The sequence below is a fragment of the Amphibalanus amphitrite genome, unplaced genomic scaffold, assembly GCF_019059575.1.
Source record: "Amphibalanus amphitrite isolate SeventyFive unplaced genomic scaffold, NRLGWU_Aamphi_draft 000436F_arrow, whole genome shotgun sequence".
Classification (NCBI taxonomy): domain Eukaryota; kingdom Metazoa; phylum Arthropoda; class Thecostraca; order Balanomorpha; family Balanidae; genus Amphibalanus; species Amphibalanus amphitrite.
In genome coordinates this window covers 501,991-524,789 of record NW_024881930.1, presented here as the reverse complement: position 1 = coordinate 524,789, position 22,799 = coordinate 501,991, and the positions used below count along the sequence as shown (strand labels likewise).

Below are 22,799 nucleotides of genomic sequence, written 5' to 3'. Positions count from 1 at the left end.
TTTGTACAATATATATTTGTCAAAAAAATAAAAACTGGGATCAGGGTCTTGTGATTTCCCAGTCGGTAAAAAATATTACCTTGTGTTCATCTCCATAGCAACCGATGATCGTTGCGGTTGCTTGACAGCTGATTGAGATCAGAGTATATAGATTGAGATCATGAGATTGAATGGCACTTCCCAGGCCCGCGATAAGGTCGTGTCATAAGTGCTTTACAAGCAGTCAATAATCGGCGGTTCAGGGTTTAGTTGTGCTATGTGATTTACCGTTTTATTGTATGTAGTCCTGGCCAGACTCAAGCCCTGAAATTGAATCACACGGACCTGAATTACACTTGGTACCTAAACCGTAACCTGAGCTTGAAATAGCCGGCTACAGCTTACAAGACGGTCATTTACAGTTTGTTTACAGTGGCGGTAGCTACGATGTAAGCATGGAGTCCTTGCGGTCTTATTTTTCAATTTGTTCCATAGGACAGTTTTATGCTACGCCACAGTGTATCCAGCCTAAATGTTTCTTGTAATTTACCTTGTTCTGTGCAACATATCATTTCAGCTTAGCGATCGCATTTCAAAACGATGACCGGGAAAGACAAGGAAACAGTAACAACCAAAAAGGTAACTGTCACAACATCCGATAATGTGTCCTCGTCGAGCGAAGAATCGTCTTCGGAGGAGGAGAGCAACGACCGCTTCAACGACCCGGCCACCGACCTGCCGGCCGATTACTGGCAAATTCAGAAGCTTGTTAAATACCTCAAGGTATGGTATTCGCGTGGAGGTGTTTCTGTAATGTTGCGCTTATTTTATAACATGCAAGCACACGTATCCCTATTCTGTGCGCATTCTAATGCACATATTTATTGTGACGTTCAGCGCATTTTGTATTTGTCCGCGCTGTCGAAAGGTCCGCGTCGTTTGACGGTCGCCGGTCGCGTATGACGCCGATTCTGTCTGCTGTTACAGGCGGGCAACCAGACGGCCACCGTGATCGCACTGTGCGCACTGCGGGACCACCCCATCGACCAGGAGGTGTGCCAGCTGGCCCTGCGAGACGTCGGCGGCCTCGAGGTGCTGCTCAACATCCTCGAGACCAACGACGTCCGGTGTAAGGTCCGACAATGAGCACTCTGGCTTTTCGGGAGCTTAGCAGGGTATATTGAGGTTCGAGAGTGCCGTAGATACGACACATGACTGTCTGATTCTGGTAGCGCTCGTTGAAAGCCGTTATCGTACAAAGTTATCGTCTATCGGACGTTTATATGTGCCAAAGTCTTCAAAGCCAGGTTCGACCAACCGAGTACCTATGTCATGCAAGGTTATTGCAAGGCCCTAGTTAGAACGTTGTCAAACATTATGTAACATTTTCATGTCCTTATTATTTTAGACTTATGCTTCAGTATTGATCGATCCATTCTATGGGCCTGGGGCGGTGAGTGGGAGGGAGGTGAGGTGACGTTTGGGGATAAGTGGGGTCGCCCTCGGGGAATTGCCGTCCTTCTGAGCTAGAAATAACGGCAGAGCTGCCTGCCTTCTTCACATGGTGTCGATTTTCACGCGTTATGCTCGGCGCGACACAATCATACAAAGCTGATTCCCGTGCAATTTATGTGAGTACACCAGTCAGCAAGTGGTATCTTCAGTGTGAAAGCATTCGCTAAAGACGCTGTCTAATCTATTGGAAATTAACTCGAGTTCATCGTACACTGTCATTGACATCAATTCCACCGTATGTCTCCGACCGGTCTGTGGGGAACTACAAGTGCCGTATTTAGCTGTGGCCAAGCCCGCCCGCCAAGGCGCTGTGGCCCGCCGCACTTGCGTGTATTGCGGAACAGTATCTTCACTGTGGCGAGAGCCGCTCGTATTTCATGAGCTGGGGAGGCGGAGCGATGGTGTCACAGCGATACCAACGTCTATCGCAACCGACTGTTTCGTTATAATGGCTGTTAAGGATGACAGTAAAACGAGTGTGCTCCGCCATTTCCCCTGATCATGAGGTCGTCTTTTCTCTGATCATCATCGGATCATCATTCGCCGTCTGTTTCGCTGCAGATCGGCTCACTGAAGGTGCTGAAGGTGATCTCCAGTCACCCGGAGGTGCGCCGCTCTATCGCCAGTCTGGGCGGCCTCGAGACTCTCGTCACACTCTTCAGCAGTCCGTCCAACCAGCTGAAGGCGCTGGCTTCCGAGACCATCGCCAACGTGGCCCAGTTCCGCTGGGCGCGCCGCATCGTCCGCAAGAGCGGCGGAGTGCCCAAACTGGTGGGTGCCTGGGGAGGGGTGCCCTGAAATCGGGGACCTCATTGTACTAACTACGATATATTGTGTGGATATGTTACGGCCGGTTTGAGAACTCGGCCCTCCGGTGACCCCGTCAGTATTGATACGGCCCGGGCAGTATCAATACGGACCGAGTTTTTAAACGGGCCGTAACAGATACACGATCGTCTAATTGAATCTTTCTCGGATGGTCATACAAGGGACATAAGTCGTTGTTTGCCCGTATGCTATGCGTGACTGATACTGATACGCCTTATTGGTCGCCTTATTGGCTTGACGGACCTGTGGTGATGTCAGACTTTACAAGGGATCTGGTGTAGCGTCACAATTCAGCCATGTTCACAGGCTCGAGGCGATTATTTGTACTTGACTGCCCCTTTCAACTGATGTGTGATGTCGGACACCGGTCAGGTGGACCTGCTGGACGTGGACAAGACGATCCTGATGGAGCCCATGGAGAAGCTGACCACCAAGCAGCGCGAGAAGCTCGAGGTGGCGCTGGGCGGCGCACTGGCGCTCTGGTCCCTGGCCAAGGCGCGCAAGGTGCGTATGCCTCAGCGCTGCATTTGGTCATTCATTTTGGCCCGTCGTGACAGTGGCTTGGATGCTACTGAACTGGTCTTCGAAGAGTTTAGTATAAACAAAAATAAGTCAGCGATAAGCGATGAACAAGTCGGCATAATTAATTGTAAATATTATGGCACATGATCTGAAGCGCACTGCATTTAGGCTTACAATTCAGCTTACATTAGGCTTACCCTGTTCAGCATACTGCCGCTCCAATGTATCTTTGGCACTTTACCTTACCTCCGTTTTCACTTTACCTTTAGGCGAAGGAGTGCATCCGCCAGGCGGGCGGTAACACCCTGCTGAGCGGTATATCGGTGCATGTTTCAGGTAAAGGAGTGTATCCGCCAGGCGGGCGGCATATTCACCCTGCTGAGCGGTATATTGGTGCTCTTTTCAGGTGAAGGAGTGTATCCGCCAGGCGGGCGGTGTAACGCTGCTGACCGGTGTATGGCGGGCGTGGTAACGCTGCTGACCGGTGTTATATGTTTCAGGTGAAGGAGTGTATCCGCCAGGCGGGCGGCATCACCCTGCTGGCCCGGCTACTGCAGTCGGTACACACAGAACTTCTCATCTCAGTCATGGGCATCATTCAGATGTGCGCTTCTGAGGTGAGTCAAGGACCAGCCCCGGGTCTCGGGAGGCGTAGGACTGGAGCTGGCAATACTGTTGTCAGTTAGATATAAATGGGTTTCAGAATGTCCGACGCAATTAAAGGACTTCTTGATACTACTGTATTTTTGTTTTCATCAAATTGTACGACAATATGAGCCGTTTGACAATATATTGCAGCAAGATGAAGCTTCGTGCTTACGTCCTCTATCATTCATGTCGAATGTGGATGTTTTGTAGCCCAGCAGGTGATATGCGACGCTCAGTGAATCTCAACAGTAATTGTCCGACCGCGGTGTTCACCGTACCCGACCATCCCGAGCTCTGTTGATGACCAGCGCCTACTGCTTCCACAGGAGAGTTACCGGCTGGCCATCCGCGAGGAGGGCATGACCCGTAACCTGCTGGACCATCTACACAAGGACAACATCAAGCTGCAGATTCACTGCGCCTACGCCATATTCCAGGCACGTTTCTCCTAGCCTCGGAAGGTTTTCTCATTTCTGACTAGTCGGGACTTATTAAGTCGGCGCTCTCTAAAGCGTAAATAAACACACAATTCGGGTGGTTGCATTTGGTATGATTCTTAGCTGGTTAAACGTGGTCATAAAACGTTTTCCTTTTTCTATTCTCACCGACTTTTCAAATCGTCATTCAATCTTCGCAAATTTGGAGGTGCAATTGTCGCGAAAAAAAGTTTTGCGTTAAACCGGCGATCTAAAGCCCCACTGGCTCTTCTCGCATGTTGCCACTCCCCTCATCCCCATGTGTGCCGGCCGGCAGTGCGCCGAGGACCGCGACGTGCGGCGCATGGTGCGTGAGCTGGGTGGCCTGGAGCGGCTGACACAGATGCTGCAGCTGCCGGCCGCCAAGCAGGACCTCTCCATCACCATCTCCGCCACGGGAGCGCTCTGGAAGTGCGCCGTCGACCCGCTCAACACCAAACGGCTCAACGGACTCGGCATCGTCGATATGCTCGTGCCGCTGCTCAATAACGAAAACGAACAGGTTAGTGTCATGAGGTGGTATGGAGACTGGAGAGCATGGTAAAACCTAAGCTGTGGCGGATGATAGTGTTTTTGTTATGATGGTCTGGAGGTTTTGGGTATCTCCCCTTGGCACGGGGATCGACTGATACACTCAGAAAACACTTTGAGAACATTTTTGAATAAGGGCTCATATGAGTGCCAAAACAGGGCTCAAATCTGTATGATTTTAAAATCGGGATCAGTTAGGCGCCCTTTTCGGGCTCAAAGTACATTAGCCCCGAAAGCGGCATCAGTTCGTCTTCCTTTTCGGGCTCAATTCGAGCTGCGTTTTAGGGCTCCATACGACATTCCGCCCAAGGCCCTATATACCAGGTAGGGTCGTCCGGCGATTCTACCTGATCGTGACGTCAGCTTGTGACGTCATCTGGGGGCAAGTCTTGAAGCCCCGTTTGAGTCCCATGTAAATAGGCGATTTTCGAAACGCTGTAGAACAAACTCTGTTGGAGCTAGCACAAAACTAAGTGCATCATCGGAAAGACGAGACATTTTTCTTTGAATTATCTAAGAGCAGTTTTTCACTAAACCCATTAGTTTTTCCGAAAATGCGTAAAATAGCCCCCATGCCTCCGCAGCCTCCCTTCCGCCGGCCGCTGCGCTGCCGCGGTAGTGTAGTGGTTAGGATGCTTGCACCGAGATCCAAAGGTCGTGCGCTCGAATCTAGGCGCGGGTCGGACTCAAATCGAAATTGCAAGCAGAATATGTGTTTTTTCTTTAAAAATCCCTTATATTACAGCTAACCGTTCACAAAACTATCGATAACAATTGACTGAAAGCCAAAATATATATTACATTCTTATAAAACAAATTCAAATATGGCGGCCGTTGCGCTAGGCTCCGCCCCCGACTCCGCCCCTTCGTGTGACGTCATCTGTGCACTTGGACCAAGGCTATATAAACCAGGTAGAACGCTCCGGGAAAAAAGTTGGAAACAATAAATTAGTTGCGGCATTCCCTGATGACGCGAATGTGGGTCAGCGGCCGGCGGCCGGCGGCCGCTAACACTGTATGAGGATGCATGCACGGAACTTTTGCTTGTTGGAGATTGCGCTAGGCAGATAAATGTTAATGTTAGGATCAGGGATGCGGAGCCGTGGAAATTTCAAACGGCTCCGGCTCCGGCTCCGGCTCCGGAGAAAAAAATCGGCTCCGGCTCCGGCTCCGGCTCCGGGTGAAATGTTATGGCGGCTCCGGCTCCGGCTCCGGCTCCGAGTAAAATGGTCCGGCTCCGGCGGCTCCGGCTCCGGCGGCTCCGGCTCCGACTCAGTACATCCCCTATGCAATCAATTAAATACGGGTGGAAGAAAAATTGGATTGGTTATACGCGTTACCTATACTCTTGCCATGACCGGCTCACCGCGTCCCCGCGCAAACGCACCTCGGAGAGAACTGGCAGAACAAAGGACTAGGAAGCGATGGCATTGGAAACGCAGTCGCCGCGAATCGGAGTTCACTGAACCATCGTAGGCTGACACCCGTCTCGGCTGCATTGGGGGGTGGAGGGTGCGGGTGGGGGTGGGAAGAGACGGTGCTGGGAGTCGCAGTCCACTGCACTGGCTTCAAAACAATGGCCGTCACCTGATGACCGGTCCTCATGTTCTGGGGATGCAGTAGACGTGAGGGGGGGAGGAGCAGACAGGAAGTTGATTGCGTACTGTGGGATACTGGGGATATTCGGCTTTTTCATTCACTTGATGGCCCATGACGTACTATTGGTCTCAAGATAAGGGCCCAGGCGACCTGTAGTTTTGATGCGGTGAATACCCTTACCCTCGCCACAACTCGGGCCGAGTGCACCCCTCCTCCCAGCCAGCGCCACCCCCACTCGCATTGTGGCGAGGGTGAGGGTATTCACCGCATCAAAACTACAAGTCGCCTGGGCACTTATATTGAGACCAATAGTACGATATGTTTTACTGCCTTGTACTGTCAAACCGAACTAGGTCAATTATTTTTTTCCTCTTCAAAAAATAAAAAGGAGCCGGAGTCGCCCCCTTTTTTGGCGGCTCCGGCTCCGGCTCCGGCTCCGGGCTATATTGTTTCACGGCTCCGGCTCCGGCTCCGGCTCCGGGCAAAATATGCCGGCTCCGGCGGCTCCGGCTCCGACTCCGGCTCCGGCTCCGCATCCCTGGTTAGGATATGTTTCGAAAGTAAATTGAACGACGCTTCGAACGCCGTCAATGAATTTGCGATACGACGACTATTTGTTTAGTCAAAGCCGGCGAACTTTTACCTTCCGACCGCGCGGGGAGGCGATACGGTGCCACACTGACGGTTTTTACGATAACTCAAAATTCTTTTGAGCTTAAGAGCTGAAATTTGACATGTACAATCTTTTGATCAAGCTGGATCTTCTGGTACAAGTCGCATATTTAAGGAACGTCAGGTTGTTGACCTATGTTATCGCTCGTGAGCCTCTACACAGTCCAAAAGCAACGCAATTTCTGGACACTCAGTGCCAAGAAATCCTTCATAGAAAGATGACACTTGGCAGAAAGAAGAGCTGTCGGTTTCTTACCGTTCGTATGTGTCATGTTTTCACAAGAGTTTAGTAAGGTCAGGGCCCTCACGTGACCTCTCATAACTCAATAGGTTTACTATCATAGAAGCGTTTATCAATCGCCGGAAATCTTAGCCAATCCCACTGGACACTGGGTCTATACCCACATGGGGCCCTCCTGACTGGCCACTCCCTCTGAAATCCACAATAACATTGGGCTGCGGCCACGGTTATGTATTAATGCTTTTCACTAACAGAAATACAACAACTTCAACCAACACAGTGCACGCCGCCACAACAGTCCGACCCACGTCCCTGATATCGACTAGCACCCGGCCGGATGCACATACGCGGAGCCAATCATTCCGAATGTGACCTGCAGCTTACAATTGCTGTGTCGCATGGCGCATGGCACAGGATGATTCCTAGCAGCTGTCGGGTGGAGTGGAGAAACAGCACGTTGCGAGTGCGACACACCGCGCCGGCGACAGAGCTCAGCAGGCCTGGTTGGAGGCTGGAGCCGGAGGTAAGGGCGGACACAGGCACAGACATTGCAGGACAAATAACAGGATGTCAGTTAGGGATATAATTCAAGACGAATGATTCAAGACGGCCTGAAATAATGCAAATTTTGCTCACTTGGATACCAACTTCAAACTTGACGTTTATAGCACCACGGAAACAATGGGCGCACAGGAAAGAAACAAAAGATGGGGTGTTTCTTACGCAAGGAAGTAAATAGAGGTTGCATATGATGGAACAGCCCGAAGTGCAGACAAGCACATATTTTTGGTAATAGCTATCAGCCTATCAGCTGTCCTACTACTCTTCTCCCTTCATCAACTACTGGACACATCTGAAGCATCATATAAAGGTAGCACCAATGTCCATAACAAATGCTTGGAAGTAGTTTTATGAAGCCAAGGGAAATACATGCTAACATGCCTACATCATGCATGTAAACTCAAAATTACACAGGCATGACAAAGGAAGCTTATGTAAAGAGAGTAGTTAGCAAAAGCATTTCATAGTTAAAATAATTCAAAACTGCACAGTGCACACAGGGCATACATAAAAAGCAGTAAGTGTGCACTTTGCTGTTCAGTTATGCTAAGAAATAGTTCAAAACAAAATACATCTTTTCATGTTTACTGGTTGTTCTTCTATGCCACTTCACCCATATCGTGATTACAGATGGGCTGTTACTGTAGGCTGATGAAGTGACACTTGGTTGCCTTTGTGCGAGTTTCAGTTGCAGCCTCCTAGGTACTGCACTGGAAAGCAGATGAATGCCTCTGAAAGATAGGAATATAGGCAAAGTTAGCTGTAGTAGTGTCAATGATAATAGACATGACATTTTTGTCCTTTGACATACATTTGTTGAAGTAAAAAAAGGTACAAAATAAATTGGTTTGTTTCAAGATACGCTCACTGCACAAAGCCGCACAGACATTACACAGGCATATGAAATTGGTACACATAAAACTTGATGATTAAAAAGGTCAAAACTAGCAATAATAATAATTGAAGTAAAAGTTACAATCACAATCATTTCATTTGAAATGACTTGACATAAGTCACAAGACGCAACGCTCCTATTCACTAAAGAAAAGTTGTTATGCTTTCATTATCCTCCACATATCAACCAGCTTGATACCAGGCTGTGCAATAGTGGGTACATAACCCCATGTTGCCATTTTATTAGAGCAAGTGGGGTTACAACAACAATGCTAATGTCAAACCCACATCTGCAACCTGTATTGCAGTTTCAATCACCTTACAAGCACACCTTCTGGCAGTTTGATAGGCAGAATGGTCATTACTACCTTCTCCTCATATTCAACACATATTCCCTTTATACAGATACTTACCTGGTTATGGCAAGCATTTTCGAGAAAAGATAGGATAAGAGTCCAAGACAAAGGTCGAGAGAAACAACACCAACATAAAACACCGACTATGTAGCACTAATACTGTCAAATTCATAAAAATATATACATGAGTCGATCAGAAATTCACTGTAGATTTCGAAAATGGTGTCAAATGCCACTCAACTACCCCCATTCGCATGTACGAAGCAATAAAACACTGACCTTCAGCTCCGCGTGCCATTCTCCATAGGCCCAAGGCCATCCATAGGCCACTGTGTATTAAATAACGCGTTCACTGATCGCAAAAAATGAGACCCACATATGACGCGTTTGCTACCAGCCAATCAGCGCTCGAGATGCCGAGCGCTGATTGGTGGAGAGGGCCGTCGTTAGCAGTCCATTACATGTCGTTTTCCTTGAACATGTGCGTGAGCGCTGATGCTGCTCACGGGCTGTTGCCATTTTTCGTAATGCTGAAGGCACGGGAGCGAACCCCCCTGACTTGAGCGCTGTTCGGCAGCCGGCTATTTTGTGTGCAGGGTATGACGTATTTCGCGAGCCAACGTCACAGGCGGTGACGTCGGCTCGCGCGCGAGCCGAGCGCCAACGGCAAACTAACGGGAACCCTCGGACACCCTCGGGGCATAAACCGCGGAGTAGCATATTGAGCGAGTCTTATAAGGAAAATTCATATATTTTCGTTTCTCAAATGATAATCAGGGTGTCTCTTACCTTTTTACATATCATTTAGGCTTACCTAACACTTCAGTTGCCAAATATCTGCAATTTATTCAAGCGAAGGTATTTTCAGTAAATATCAATGGTATAGACCGAAATCTTTTGAATAAAAACTCCAACCAACAGAAATAAAAATAACTTAATTTATTCCAACTATTTCCTCCAAATAAACAACATAAAAACTCACTTTTACACACATCATTCATAATAAAGCATACTAACACGCCGCTTTTGACAATTGCGGCGTCGAGTGGCGCGCTGCTAGCGCTCTTTTTCGATCGCAGAGACCCTGCACGCGCGCGAGCACACTACGTCACGTCCGGGGGGCACAGGTATATGAAAAATCGCAGTGACGTAACACTTTTCTCGCTTCTCATTGGTCAATAGCCCGTTGCCGGGGTAACGTGCACGTATGTGAGCGCGGGCAAGAGTACTAGCCGGCCGCCGATCAGGGCTTTGGACACACAGGGAGATAGGGGACGACATGGGCCTGATTCCGCCATTCCGTCTTTTGCTGTTTTCAGTGCCATGTGTTGGTGTACCTACCGCCGTGATTTCAAAATGAATGGTAAGTTATTAGTTATCAGTTATCGCTATCTTTTAGAAAAAATCAAGATGTTGATGCTCATGCCATTTTAATCCCTTATCAATTAAAATTGTGGTGGCATTTGTTCAGAAAAGGTCTGATCTACAATTGTGGCGCCGTTGATACGAATACGCACGGGTTTGATTATTCGTTTTTCTTGTATTTGCGCCACATGAAAGCATCATATCTGGATTCAGGATGTCAAATAGTGTAAGAATGTGCAAAAATTTTGTCTGGTTCTTCGTGATGATGTGATTGAAGCAATGCTTTCAAGGGTAGGTAAGGATTTTGTTACTTGTTCGTAATGGTTATCTTGATGCTCAACTAAAATTAATCCTAACCTTGCCTACTAACCTATTAAGTTAAACTTAGTACCAATACCTACCAACCTACAACCTATTTGGATCTTTCATATACTTATAACATGCTGCTGCTTCTGCTAACATGCTGCGGAATGCTGGTTGACATGATGGAATGCTGGTATGACAGTGTTCCATGTTTCAGAATTTTAGGTGAATAACCACACATGATGGGGAAAATGTTTTCATCCTAAAAATATGACAAGTGGCTTTATTTCATCTTTGCTAAAAAAATATGTCAAAAGTTTGATTCAACAGCCAGCTGCCAGGTTACGCATGACTTGACAGTTGATGCATCTACCTACTCTACATCATTTCATTTCAGATCCTGTGAAGGTTCTGACAAAATCTGAGGTAAAAATGGCATTATGCAGTTTTGCGGAAAGACTAAATCTATCTCATTTTGTCTTCAGATTTTTTTTATTGGGACACCCAATTGAAATCCAATTTTAGAACACTGTGACACCATGCCTGTGTGCCAAGTAAGAGGAAGGGTCTACAAGTATACATCAAGATAACCAATTATGGACAAGTTGAGACTTGAGTCATGAGCTCTTATTTGTGGTTACAATACCTTCAACTGCATGATTTTGCACAACTTCCATACAGGCATCCAGACTGGAAAAGGTTCAAGTCCATACTTATTCTGGTGCTTAAATATGGCAGTTCAAAGATGGAAGGCATATGATGCTACAAAATGAAAAAAATAATTCAACTTACAAAAAATAGGTATTCATATCTATCCTAAACTAAACTAACCTAAACTTACCTAACCTAATCCAACCCAACCCAACCACCCCAACCAGCCCAGCCCAGCCCAACCCAGCCCAGCCCAGCCCAGCCCAGCCCAGCCCAACCCAACCCAAAACCTACAGTCTAAAACCTAGAGCTAAAACGTGCAGCCCAAACTGGAAAACATCCATATGGTACGCCGGACGCCCATGAAGCCGTCATGCGCCGAAGTTCGGCGCAAGCTATTTTGCAATTTGCGCTGAAATTTCTGCATTATTTGCGCCGAAGGTTAGTGCCCTTTTGCGTCAAAATTAAGCCACTTATACAAAAAGCACGTTTACATCTGCTGGCCAAGGTTTTATAAACCAGACAGAACGCTCTGGGCCTTAAAGGAAATAGTTCACTTTTTAACATGGGTTTTGAACTGGAATAGCAGTTCGGTAGCTTGGGCTGAGACGAGCATAAATCAGGAGCTTTTACAGCCCAACGATCACCCTAGGCAAAGATATTCTATTTCTCGTCCCGAAAAAGGTGTCTTGCGTTGAGGATGTGTGCCTTGCATATATTTCCATCCAGTATGAAAAGAGCATGGGTCCCGAAAATTCTTCAGAAAGTAGAGAAATTATCTACGAGAACTCTAGAGAAATTCTCGTACTGATCAATTAGGACATTCAGGGGAACATTATCAGATCGAGCAGATCGCCCAAATGCCGGTGGCTGCGATAATTTCTCTGTTTCTGAAGAATTTTCGGGAACCATGCTCTTTTCATACTGGATCGCGACTGTGCCTTACAGAAACTGAAAAGTTCTTCCTATATCAAAATATAGAAAATAATCTTTTGTTATAAAAAGGTTTTATTTTCTTTGCTGATTATTTTGAACATAAAAAATCATAAATCCGTTGCAAAAAAATAATTTCGTGAAAGTGAACTATTTCCTTTAACCACTCCTGACTCCCATGTTTGAGCGTCCAAATTAGTTGATGTTTCCATGGAAGCTGAATACCACAATACGTGTAGCGCACTGTAGCATCGTGCCGTGAAATAAGGCTCGGGACGGAAGTTCCGGGGTCACAAAAATTGGTGTGGCGGTGTTGTCGCGGCTGGCGGGCTCCAGCAAGGGGTTTAAGTTTACGACACCACTCTTGTTTCAGGAGAGGTGTCAGCGATTCGAGACTACTTGGGCATGCGGGCAGCGGGGTCGGCGTGGCTGCCTGCGGCTGCGGCCACACATCTTGGCGTCCTGGAGGCGGAGATGCTGATGGTGGCATGAGTCATCACTGGCTGCCCGATTTCCATGCTCCAAGACTCGCCGTGAGGGCCGAGGCGGGCGTCGTGCCGATGGAGAGATGAGGAGGGATGCGCTGGCATCGCGCCTACTGGCGAAGGCGCTCTCCCTCCCGTCGGAGGACCCGCCGCGTCGTGGCGGAAGCCCCCCCCCCCCCCCAACCGTGACTGAAGTCAGTGACCGGCTGGAGAGAGCGCGGGGGAGCGGTGTGGGACCACTGGAGTGGCGCTGCCCGCCGAGGCGCGCTTATCCACGAGACTGCCCCCGTAGACGCCAACAGACGGCGTCACGGTCCACCTGGACCTGCTGCCGATCGGGGCGTCCGCAACAGCGAGGAGGAGTGCTGCGGAGGCGTGACTGGGAGCGCTCCCCCAGCGTGCGACGTGGGCCTGGGTCGACGGGTCTGCGACCGGGGGAGTAATAGGAAGGCGGCGCTGGGGTCCTCACCGAGCACCCAGACAGTACAACATTGGTACTGCGGGAGGCGGCGGGGAGGATTTGCTCCATTTACCGATCTGAGATGGTGGCGCCCAAAACGGCAAAGCAACATCTCCTGAAGCACCCGTCCTTCGAGGAAGACCCCATAATCATTTGCTCCGACTCGCAGGCGTCGCTGGCGACGCCACGAGGTGGACAAGTGGCCCAGACACCCCCCCCCCCCTCATCCCCTAGGTGCCGCCATCTGGGAGTATATGATGGCCCTAGTGGCTGTAGGGGGCCGAAGAATCCACCATAGAAGGAGGGCGGCGATAGCCCGATTAAGCTGGGCGTCCAGTGGAGCCTCGGCTCTATCATGGGCATTGGGCAAGGACTCTGCGAGCACCCCCGTCTCCTCCATCTTCGACGGCACTCCAGTCAGAAAGCTGTCCCCACCCGAGTTTCCCAGCAGCATGGGCCACATGAAACCGAACAGCGCCGAGCCGCTCGACGCTGAGGACCAGGCGAGAGTAACAGTGAAAAGGTGAAACGCTCGAAACGGCGCGCGCCGCCGGCCGAGGGCGCCGAGCCGGCCCAGGCCGGCTGCGGGTCAAACAGAAGCCGTCTCCGCGGCGGCCGCCCAGTGACAGCGACTCGGACTGACGTCGAGGCACCGCTGCCGCCTCCGCCGACCAACCCGCCGCCCAGCAAGGGCAGTTTGAAGGCGGCTGCGCCGGTGAAGGTGGCGCGGCCTGGCAGGGGCCGCGGCCGGCCCACTCCCAGCTACCCGTCCCGCGAGGTGCTCAGTACCACCGACTCGTCCGATTCTGAGGCAGCGCCGTCGGCGGGCCGCCGCCAGCAGTGACGACGACCGGCTGGCGGCGTTCGCGCGGGACTTGTCCGACTCCTGGTACTCGGACTTGCCGCCCAAACTGGACGCCGGCGGCGTGAGCACCAGCAACGCCAATAAAAAGTCCACCTTCATCCGGCTCTTCTCGCACCGTGTCAAAAGGACTACGCCGCGCGGCCGGCCGGCCAACTCGAATGAGCGCAGCGAAGGGCACACGTCCCCGACGGCGGCACTGGCGCCTCCCGCCGCGCCGCTGCCGGCGTTGCTGGCAACGCCGATCCAGGCCCATCGATTTCTACTGTTTTGTTGCCTACGTGCCGCTGCCGCCGCTCAGCCAGCACAATGGCGTGCCGGTGTTGCGCTGTCGGATCGAAAAGCGGCTCGTGCAGCGGACGGACGGGTGCGGCCCGCGCGATGAGCCGCCGCCGCACACCGAGCTGCGCCGCGCGGACGTGAAGGTGGAGCTGGCAGCGGCCTGCTCAGTCCCCTCAACGGCGTCGACCGGCTCTCCGGCGATTTGCGGTCAGAAACGCCGCCGCTTCTGGGACCAAGGTGTCAGAGCGCGGCGCTGCCCGTGAGACGTTAAGTTAGCACAGGCAATGTCGTCTGCACTCCTTGCAGTTCATGTTGAATACACAACCATGTTGCGAAGTAATAGGCGCCGGGTTTTTCAGTTCATAGAACTTTTTCCCTGGCTATTACACCCCACAACCGAACACTGACACCTTGCACAAGTATGACTGTGTGTATGAATGTTAATAAATACATGAACCAATGTTGTGTTTTCGGTTCCAGTACCTTCTTTGGGCACCTCGGCCAACAAGTAAGTAATCCGTTAGCTTTGCCACACCTAAGATAGGCTCCCACGTTGTTATTTGCTCCCGGGTTAACATAAACCGGTTTAACGTAACTTTTGCATCCCGGCCAAAATTGCCGGTTAACTGTCCCACCGCTCGAGACTGGCGCTAGGCTGGCCGAGCAAAAAAAAAAAAGTTTGTCCGCGGCTTCGTCTTATTCGCAGCTGCTGGACACGGGGGAGGGGGGAGGAGGGGCTGCATCGGACGAAAAGCGGGCTCTGGTATTAACTAGATTTTTTGCCAGCTGGCGCCGTATGGTGGCGCTAGCAGAGCTTCTTACATATCAATGCTAGATATAAAAGAATGAATATTTACCAATCAATTTTTCATTTAAAGCCATTTGAAATATTTATGTCCATCCTTCTACCGCGCTTAGGTATATCTAAAATTAAATACCTTTCGTGCGTCGCCAGCTGGCCAGCCAGCTGACGCAATCCAGCTTTTACCAAAGCCCCGAAAAGCGATGACGTGAGCCCTAATATTGGCTTCACCACACAATTTGAGCCCTCAAACTGGAATCAGGTGAGCTCGAAAATGGGGATCAGGCTGAAAACTGGTATCATAGTGAGACTAGTTTTAGAGCTTGACACCGATAATGGGTACTGACTGAGCTCTGTTTCTGCGATCAATGATACCGATTTAAGGGATCGTATGAGCCCATGTGGCGCTAGCTCAGAAAGTATTCTCGAAATGTGCTGTCTGTTTTGAATATGGTACATTAGCCCGAAAACTGGTCTCTGAGCCCGAAAATCGGGACACTGTTTTCTCAGTGTATATCAATCTGGGACTATATGCGATTATGCGGCTGTCCCCGCCAGCTTGTGGTCAACAAAATACCGCCGCGGGTTGTATTATGGGTCTCTGTTTATGCAACTGTTTGTGTGGTTTTGGGACTTCCCTGATGTGTACTGTCGACTGATAGTCCGAGCCCGGAGAGTGTGCGGATTTCCCCGACAGCTTCTGGTCAATGCTGCCGGCTGTCTTGGGGCCTATTGGTGTCTCCTTGATGCTAAAGTCGATCGGTCGGTCTCAGTTATGGTGGTGAGGGGGGGCATGGGGGTTTATTTCCTAATGCTGGAGCCGACGGTTTGTCTGACGGCACGATGGAATGTGTGCTTCTCCCTCCGTCAGATTCTGGTCAACACGGCCGGCTGTCTGGGCGCCTGTGCCCAGCTGGAGGAGGCACGCACCGCCATCAAAAACGCCTCGGGAATCCGTCCTCTGGTGCACCTACTGACAGAAACCAACACGGTACGTGTGTGACCGCATTATCTGGAACCGCCGCGCCGGGAGAGCGTGGGTGAAACACGGCCTTGTGCAACGTAGGACAGGTCGGGCGGGCGCGTAATTCTTTTTTCCACCCAAAGGAAGGCGCTATACGGAGAATATCCCATTGCGTCATTGAAAAGTGACTTACACCTCTCACCGGCCAGCTGGCTGCGTGGTGTAGTGGTGAGCACACTCGCCTCGTGATCAATGAACGTGAACCTCGTGATCGTGAACTAGGGTTCGATCCCCGCCGCCGGCCGAACTTTCTGGCGCGTTGTAGGTTAGGTTGTAGGTTTGTAGGTTAGGTTGTAGGTTAGGTTGTAGGTTGTAGGTTAGGTCAGGTGAGGTTAGGTTATATTTGTTTTTGTTTGGTTTGTTTACCAAGAAGCATCTTCGGGTATAGCGCCTTCCTTTGGTTGGAAAAAAGAAACACGCCGGGCGGGCTACCTACCTATTACTGCCGACTGGTTCCGGGCCGCAACCACCGGACGTCCGGTTAGTAACGGCAAAAGTGTGAAATGATCGCTTTTGACTGCCTTGCACAGTTAATCCAAGAGTACAGTAATATATGACATGACAATGCATGTTAACTTTCGCAACTCACGGCTTAGGCCGCGTTCCCACTACGACCGTTCAACATCGTAAATTGCAAGAACGGGAGAAAACGGACGAGATCGTTGATCTAGAGACTTTTCTAAAAAAGTTGAACACTTCCCTTCCCTAGTATACGGGGCAAGATGGGGAAACATCGTGAGACATCGGCAAACGGCTTGGACAAAGCCGGTTGAGAGGAGCGATGATGAAGGAGGGATCGGCACAATAAGCTATTGTAAAAAAAAAATCAGAATATAGGTAGTTGACGTGGTAAAAGATGCCATGCAACTGAATGAATGATAAAATTAGAAAAACTTAAAAGTTATCAGCGTGTTGAAAGTACGCGAACATGAGAAAATCTATCAACAATGTCAACGAAAAGCATTCACGGCTGTGATAACGCCAATCTATTGACTTTTGAAGACGAAGAGAAAATGTGTGCAGTTGATATAACTCATTGTGGTTTTGCTGTGAATACCTTCGGGAAGCTGTAACCGATAAATTGCAAGTTCCGATGATTTCTTAACAGTTTATTGTGGCAATCCTCGATAAAACATCTAGCAAGATGAAGCAGGCTGCAATGCAACTGAATTCGTCGACACAGGTTCAGCGATTTAGGTTTACGAGTACAAGTATATGGAGCCGGCATTCCAACTTACATCAGTGTCACAGCTCATGTCACCATCATCATGTGACTACGCCATCTCGTCAGGCGATGCTAGAATTGTATAAAGGCAATTATACTAATATCAACTGAACAGACGAGAAGCACTTATGAGTTCAGCAAGGAAACTGACGCCGTGTGCTCAATGAAGATAAACGAGTGTATTCGAGCACAACGGTTCACAGCAGATGGTGGCAACTGTCGACGTTTGTCTGACTCTGCAGTGTGGCGTGGCATTACAATGCAGCGGTCTTCCAGAGGAGAGCTTGGCCTAAGCGTTTGAGATCCCAAGCCTGTCTACCTGAATCTACGATGCAACTCTTGGTAGCTGGCGCGCAACTGGGTGGCTACTTTATCTATCTCCGAGATTCTGAGTTCCGGAGCGGTGCTACGAAAAGAGGGAGATGAAGTGCAAGTCGCACCTGTTCTGACATAGCGAGGATCATTCGCTCAAGAGTCGCATGCGATGTGCATAACAAGGACCACACAGCCCAATGACAATCACATGCTTCGCATGTGGTCGTCCCAATCACATGGCGCGGTCCAGATGGCCTTGATCCAGAAGACACTGTGATTGTTTGAGCCTCGAATGAGGCCCTCAGTGACGATCCGACGGCGGAGGCTGCGTGTGTTGAACGAGGAGTGGCCGCCCGTTTGAGGTCATAAGTGAGCGACGACGCCGGTGTCCACGATTGTCGGAAATTCTGCCTTTAGTTTCACAAGAGCAAGTGCTGCTACAGCTATGTATCACTGTTAGATGATGTAAATAAACGTTTGTTATTTGCGCCGCATTTGCAGTGGCATGACATTATTTTAAGATTATTATTTTCCAGACGCTGATGGTAGGTAAATGAATAAATTACACTAGACCTACGGTAAACCTGCCGAAAAGTTGTTATTCATCGCCACTTAGCGCTCGCCTACATCTACATATGTATATAATTAGAGTTATATAGCCTTTATCCGCAAAAATGCACCACCTTTCATGCCTTGCTGCTTGTCTTCTCACTTTGAATATCAAGAAACTTCCCAAAAAGGGCTTCCTGCTCTATGCACTGCTTAAAAATGCTTATTTGTGTCATCTAATATCTGCACAAACCTTCAAGAACGTTCAAAAAGTTGAACATTGTTCAACTTTTTGGCGACCTCACCAACCAACCAACATGGGGAGCAAACTTTCAATACCTTACAAATGTCTCCATCCGAAAACACGTGTCAAATACCCGGTTCCCACCACCACCGGCAGGGATCGTAAAAATGCATGCTGTGATTTTGCCGATCTTGCCAGTTTTCTCCCGTTATTTCACTTTACGATGTTGAACGGTCGTAGTGGGAACGCGGCTTTAGTGGCAATCCATCACCGTTCCTCGCTGAGTTTATACCCGCACTAAAAAAAGGTTGTCCGTCTCTGCATAATAGTGACCGCAAATTTGTGCAGGTTTACAGCAGCCTCACATGCACCCAGTTCGTACCAGTGAGCCGAAAATGCAACGAAACAACGTTTACTGCTTCTGTTTCCGGGGTTACATGAGCAAGTAAATGCGTATCAGGAACGGGTTTTCCTATTCGCTGGCCGTTTGTAGTTCGTTTGCAATGCGCATTCTGTTCAGGTATTCCCGGTCTTTCAACAGGCGCACTGCATATGTATTACACGGTCTTTAAATTTAGAAGAAAAGTGAAACTTTTAGTACAATTTAGTCTCGTAATTCAGCTGATACACCGACTTCAGGCACGACTTAGTGCTGTATAATTGTACGGTCACGTTTACCACCCCTTCCAGGCGCTGTTGGTAAATGTTGCTCACGCCATCGGCGCCTGTGCCGTGGACCCGGAGAGCATGATGACCATCGACGCGCTGGACGGGGTGCGGCTGCTGTGGTCGCTGCTCAAGAACCCGTGCTACCAGGTGCAGGCGGCCGCCGCCTGGGCCATCTGCCCGTGCATTCAGAACGCACAGGTGAGGCCGGCGGGGAGTCGGTAGTGGTGTGGAATGTGGATGGTGTCGCTCAGAATTTTTTAGTGCTCGTTCTGCAGTTTTATCCTATTGGATCGTCGAATGATTGCCGGCTGACATCGATTTGTGGCAGTGCTATTCAATAATTCAATGTCGCTTGCATGGATTCCCGGTTGGGTTTTTGCAACCTTACATAATTACGCTGCTTTATCATGTCGCCTGGCCCGCTGTCGGCCCGTGACACCCCTGTCCTTGTGTGCCTGCTGTGCCGAGGGCTGACCCTACTGGGCTGAGCGACCCCCGGCCGGTGGCGCTGACACTCCCGTGTCCCCGGTGTACCCCACCGAACAGGACGCTGGTGAGATGGTCCGCTCGTTCGTCGGCGGCCTGGAGCTGATTGTCGGCCTTCTGCGCTCACCGGACCCCGAGGTGCTGGCCGCCATCTGTAACGCCATCTCGGAGATCGCCAAAGACGAGGAGAACCTGGCGGTGATCACGGACCACGGCGTGGTGCCGCAGCTGGCCAGCCTCACCGGCACGGTACGTGGCGGGAGGATGGCGACTGCCGACGGTCTGAAGGAGTAGGTCCCGTCTCGCTGGCGCCCTGATGTTTCCGGTTTGACAAGATTTAAACAAAGGAATAAAACGCATGCTTATTACCAGCCTGATCAGTGAAGTGGCCATGCATGTTTAGAAGTAATAAAGTTTGTTTTTATTGTTCGCTGATACTTTGAAGCTGGCTGCGGAGTCGGTGGATTTTCGGTGACTGTGCATCACCTGTCTCCGACTCTGGCTTCCAAAAATCGACTCCGACTCCGACTGCGACTCCGGGCAGAACTGTTGACTCCGACCGACTCCGATTCCACAACCCTACTTTGAAGTTTCGACTGATTCACAATTGACAGTGACCGACGTACTATCTGTCACACCAACTGCTTCTTCATGGGGCTGGAGTTTGCAACTAGCGACCAGACATACACGTTACATCCAGCTTATCTGCCCAGTCGACTGATCCCCTCTCCCTCTGTCCTTCCCGTCAGGACAACGACCGAGTGCGCCAGTACCTGGCCAAGGCGATCGCCTGCTGCTGCCAGTGGGGACAGAACCGGCTCCAGTTCGGCAAGCAGAAGGCGGTGGCCCCGCTGGTGCGCTACCTGGCCTCGCGCGAGCCGCTGGTGCACCGTCCGACGGCGCTGGCGCTGTTCCAGCTGAGCCGCGAGCCGCGCAACTGCATCACGCTACACGAGTTCCAGGCGGTCGGTCCGCTGCTGGCCATGTGCGGCTCGGACGACCAGCAGCTGCAGGAGCACGCCGCCGGCTGTCTGCGCAACATCCGGCTGCTGGCCTCGGCCGTACACCAGCAGCAGGTGGACAACCGGCTGACGGCGGCCGCGCGCGCAGACAGTCCGACCACAGACGGCACTGAGCGGCCCGCCAGCCGGCCCGGTAGCAAGCGACAGTAGAGGGGAGGAGAGAGACACGGCCCTGAGCGAGAGACGGGAGACGACCGCGGGGCTGGACAGGGGAGAAGAAGGTTTGGTCGGCATTTCAAACGTCTCCGTTACTTTTATTCGGTAAATTTGAGATTTTGTGCAATGGCGATAGTCGAGTAGTTGTCAGCTTCGCACTCTTAATATAGCCAGTGGATAATTTTAGCGACAGCAAGTTATTGAACCACTGTTTTACAAGTATCCGTACACTGCCTTTGACAAGTCATCATAACTCAGCTTATTACGAATGATAACGACTACCATATTGACTTTTAGTGATGTGTGAGCAATCTTGTTCGCTGGTCATGTCGTTATGCTCGAAAGTTCCGATCGTGCCCTACGCTTATCAAGTCTAGTCGGCGAGTAGAGTTGACGTAGTTACAGTCCTGCAGGAATGTGCTAGTCGCCGTCTTCGTTTTGTCTTTCAGTCTGTGCAATCAGACGCGTAGTTTTGACACGTTTTCGTGGCATTACGTTTCCAATATGAAGGGAGCCGTACGTGTAATGCTCACACTTATGTCTGTCAATTAATACGAAGTCAAATGATTGTAGTGTGTCACACAGTGTAATTGCAAATTCGTCGTCACCTTTCATGATTCCAACCAAATACAAGTCACCATGTGCGTATTATTCATATTTTTCTTAAGAGTGGGCAAGAGCAAACAGAAACACATAGCCGGGGCTGCCGCGACATCAACGCAATTCAGCGAGCCAATTCAGGTTTCTGATGGCAGTTCCACCCTCACAGCACCCCCAGTAATCTCACAGCTGCAGTAGCTGCCCCCACCTGAGCATCGCGCTATCACTGCGTCATTACCGCGCACCTGAGACCGTTTACCGGTAATGGCCGGCCCGCTGGCCGCTCTGCTGGCGCCGGGGAGCTCAGTTCGCTCCCTGACCTGCTCCGGACCGCCCCGACTCCGTCCTCCGCCAACATGAGGCTCGCCGTCTGCCTGACGCCGCTGCTGGCGCTGCTGCTGGTCCAGACGCCGGCGGAGGCACACTCGCCGCTGCACGTGCTGCATGTCACCGGAGCCATGAGTGAGTCGGTCGTGTGTGGCCTCTGATAGAGCTGAGATTGTGCACTGCTAATGAGTCATGTGTGATCGTGATTCATCACGATGAGTGGGGATGTTCAGTGTTCACGACGTTGAGTGGGGATGTGCGGTCAGATGACCTCGTTTAGACTGTCTCAGTGGTTTCGATGGTGTCGCGTATCTGGGTGAATTCTTTTAGCTCTTAACTTGTTTGCGTTGAAATCATACATTATCCAAGGACATTATCAGTTTAAATGTGTCATGGGTCGACTCAGACACTTGGCGGTCGTGTCATGAACAGTCAACAAAGCATAACTTTGAACGTAGGCGCTAGGTAGCCACATGAAGCGGTCCGAGCATTCACCGTGCCATTCACTCGCCCGAACCCATGTGTAGAACCGCCCCCGACACCGGTTGCCTATCCTATTATATCTCATTTTGTCTCTCCATCGTTCACCGTCTCTCGTCCGTCAGAGTCCCAGCACGCGGTGACCCAGCACATCTCGCGACTGGAGACGGCGCCGGCCCTCTCCGCGGAGACGCTTCTGCGGCGCTCCGAGATGGACGGCGTGGAAAAGGTCGAGGAAGACTTGTGAGTCACGGTCGGGGTGGGAGGGAGGTAACGTAACGCGGTGGGCAGGCAGTGGTGGTTTACAGTACAGGTCTCGCGGGTTTTAGCGGTAGGTTTTGCACCTAGAAAATTAAGTGTACTTCAGGCGATATCTTCGTCGTCTTAAGCTTTTAAGTGTTGAAGATGCGATCGACTTGTTGGTTCACAAGCCGGCCATGATCGTGTAAAATGGCTTCATCGTAGATCGATTAGTTTCGGAGATATAACCGGAAATGTAAAAGTGCAAAGCCTTTCGCTTAATCTCGCGAGAGCCGTACCAACAGTTGTCGAAATATGTGTCTGATGTTGGATGTTGCGCTTTTACGCGATGGCCGGTGAATAACGTAACGAGGGATGTTAACTCGGCAGTCGGCAGTTATAGATCGGTTAGTCCTTTTGAACCGATTCACTGGTCATTTTACTAGGGTTGACTATTAAGTAATGGAAGCGCCTGAAGCAATTAAACGTTTTTGCAC

General features: G+C 50.4%; 1 protein-coding gene across 8 annotated transcripts; it reads left to right on the top strand.

Moving 5' to 3' along the window:
- Positions 1-132: 132 nt before the first annotated feature.
- Positions 133-21,303, top strand: LOC122391423 (outer dynein arm-docking complex subunit 2-like). 8 transcript variants are annotated; one of them, XM_043385319.1, is made up of 12 exons: positions 133-428; positions 557-762; positions 967-1,113; positions 2,056-2,265; positions 2,695-2,826; positions 3,345-3,461; positions 3,819-3,929; positions 4,246-4,470; positions 15,837-15,956; positions 19,013-19,189; positions 19,538-19,726; positions 20,227-21,303. In XM_043385319.1, the coding sequence occupies exons 2-12, from the start codon at positions 580-582 to the stop codon at positions 20,647-20,649; spliced, it is 2,034 nt and encodes a 677-aa protein (XP_043241254.1). In that variant the 5' UTR covers positions 133-428; positions 557-579; the 3' UTR covers positions 20,650-21,303. The 8 variants fall into 8 exon arrangements, with proteins under 8 accessions (XP_043241254.1, XP_043241252.1, XP_043241257.1 ...); XM_043385317.1 differs by having other exon boundaries at positions 140-196; XM_043385322.1 differs by having other exon boundaries at positions 141-173.
- The last annotated feature ends 1,496 nt before the right edge of the window (positions 21,304-22,799 follow it).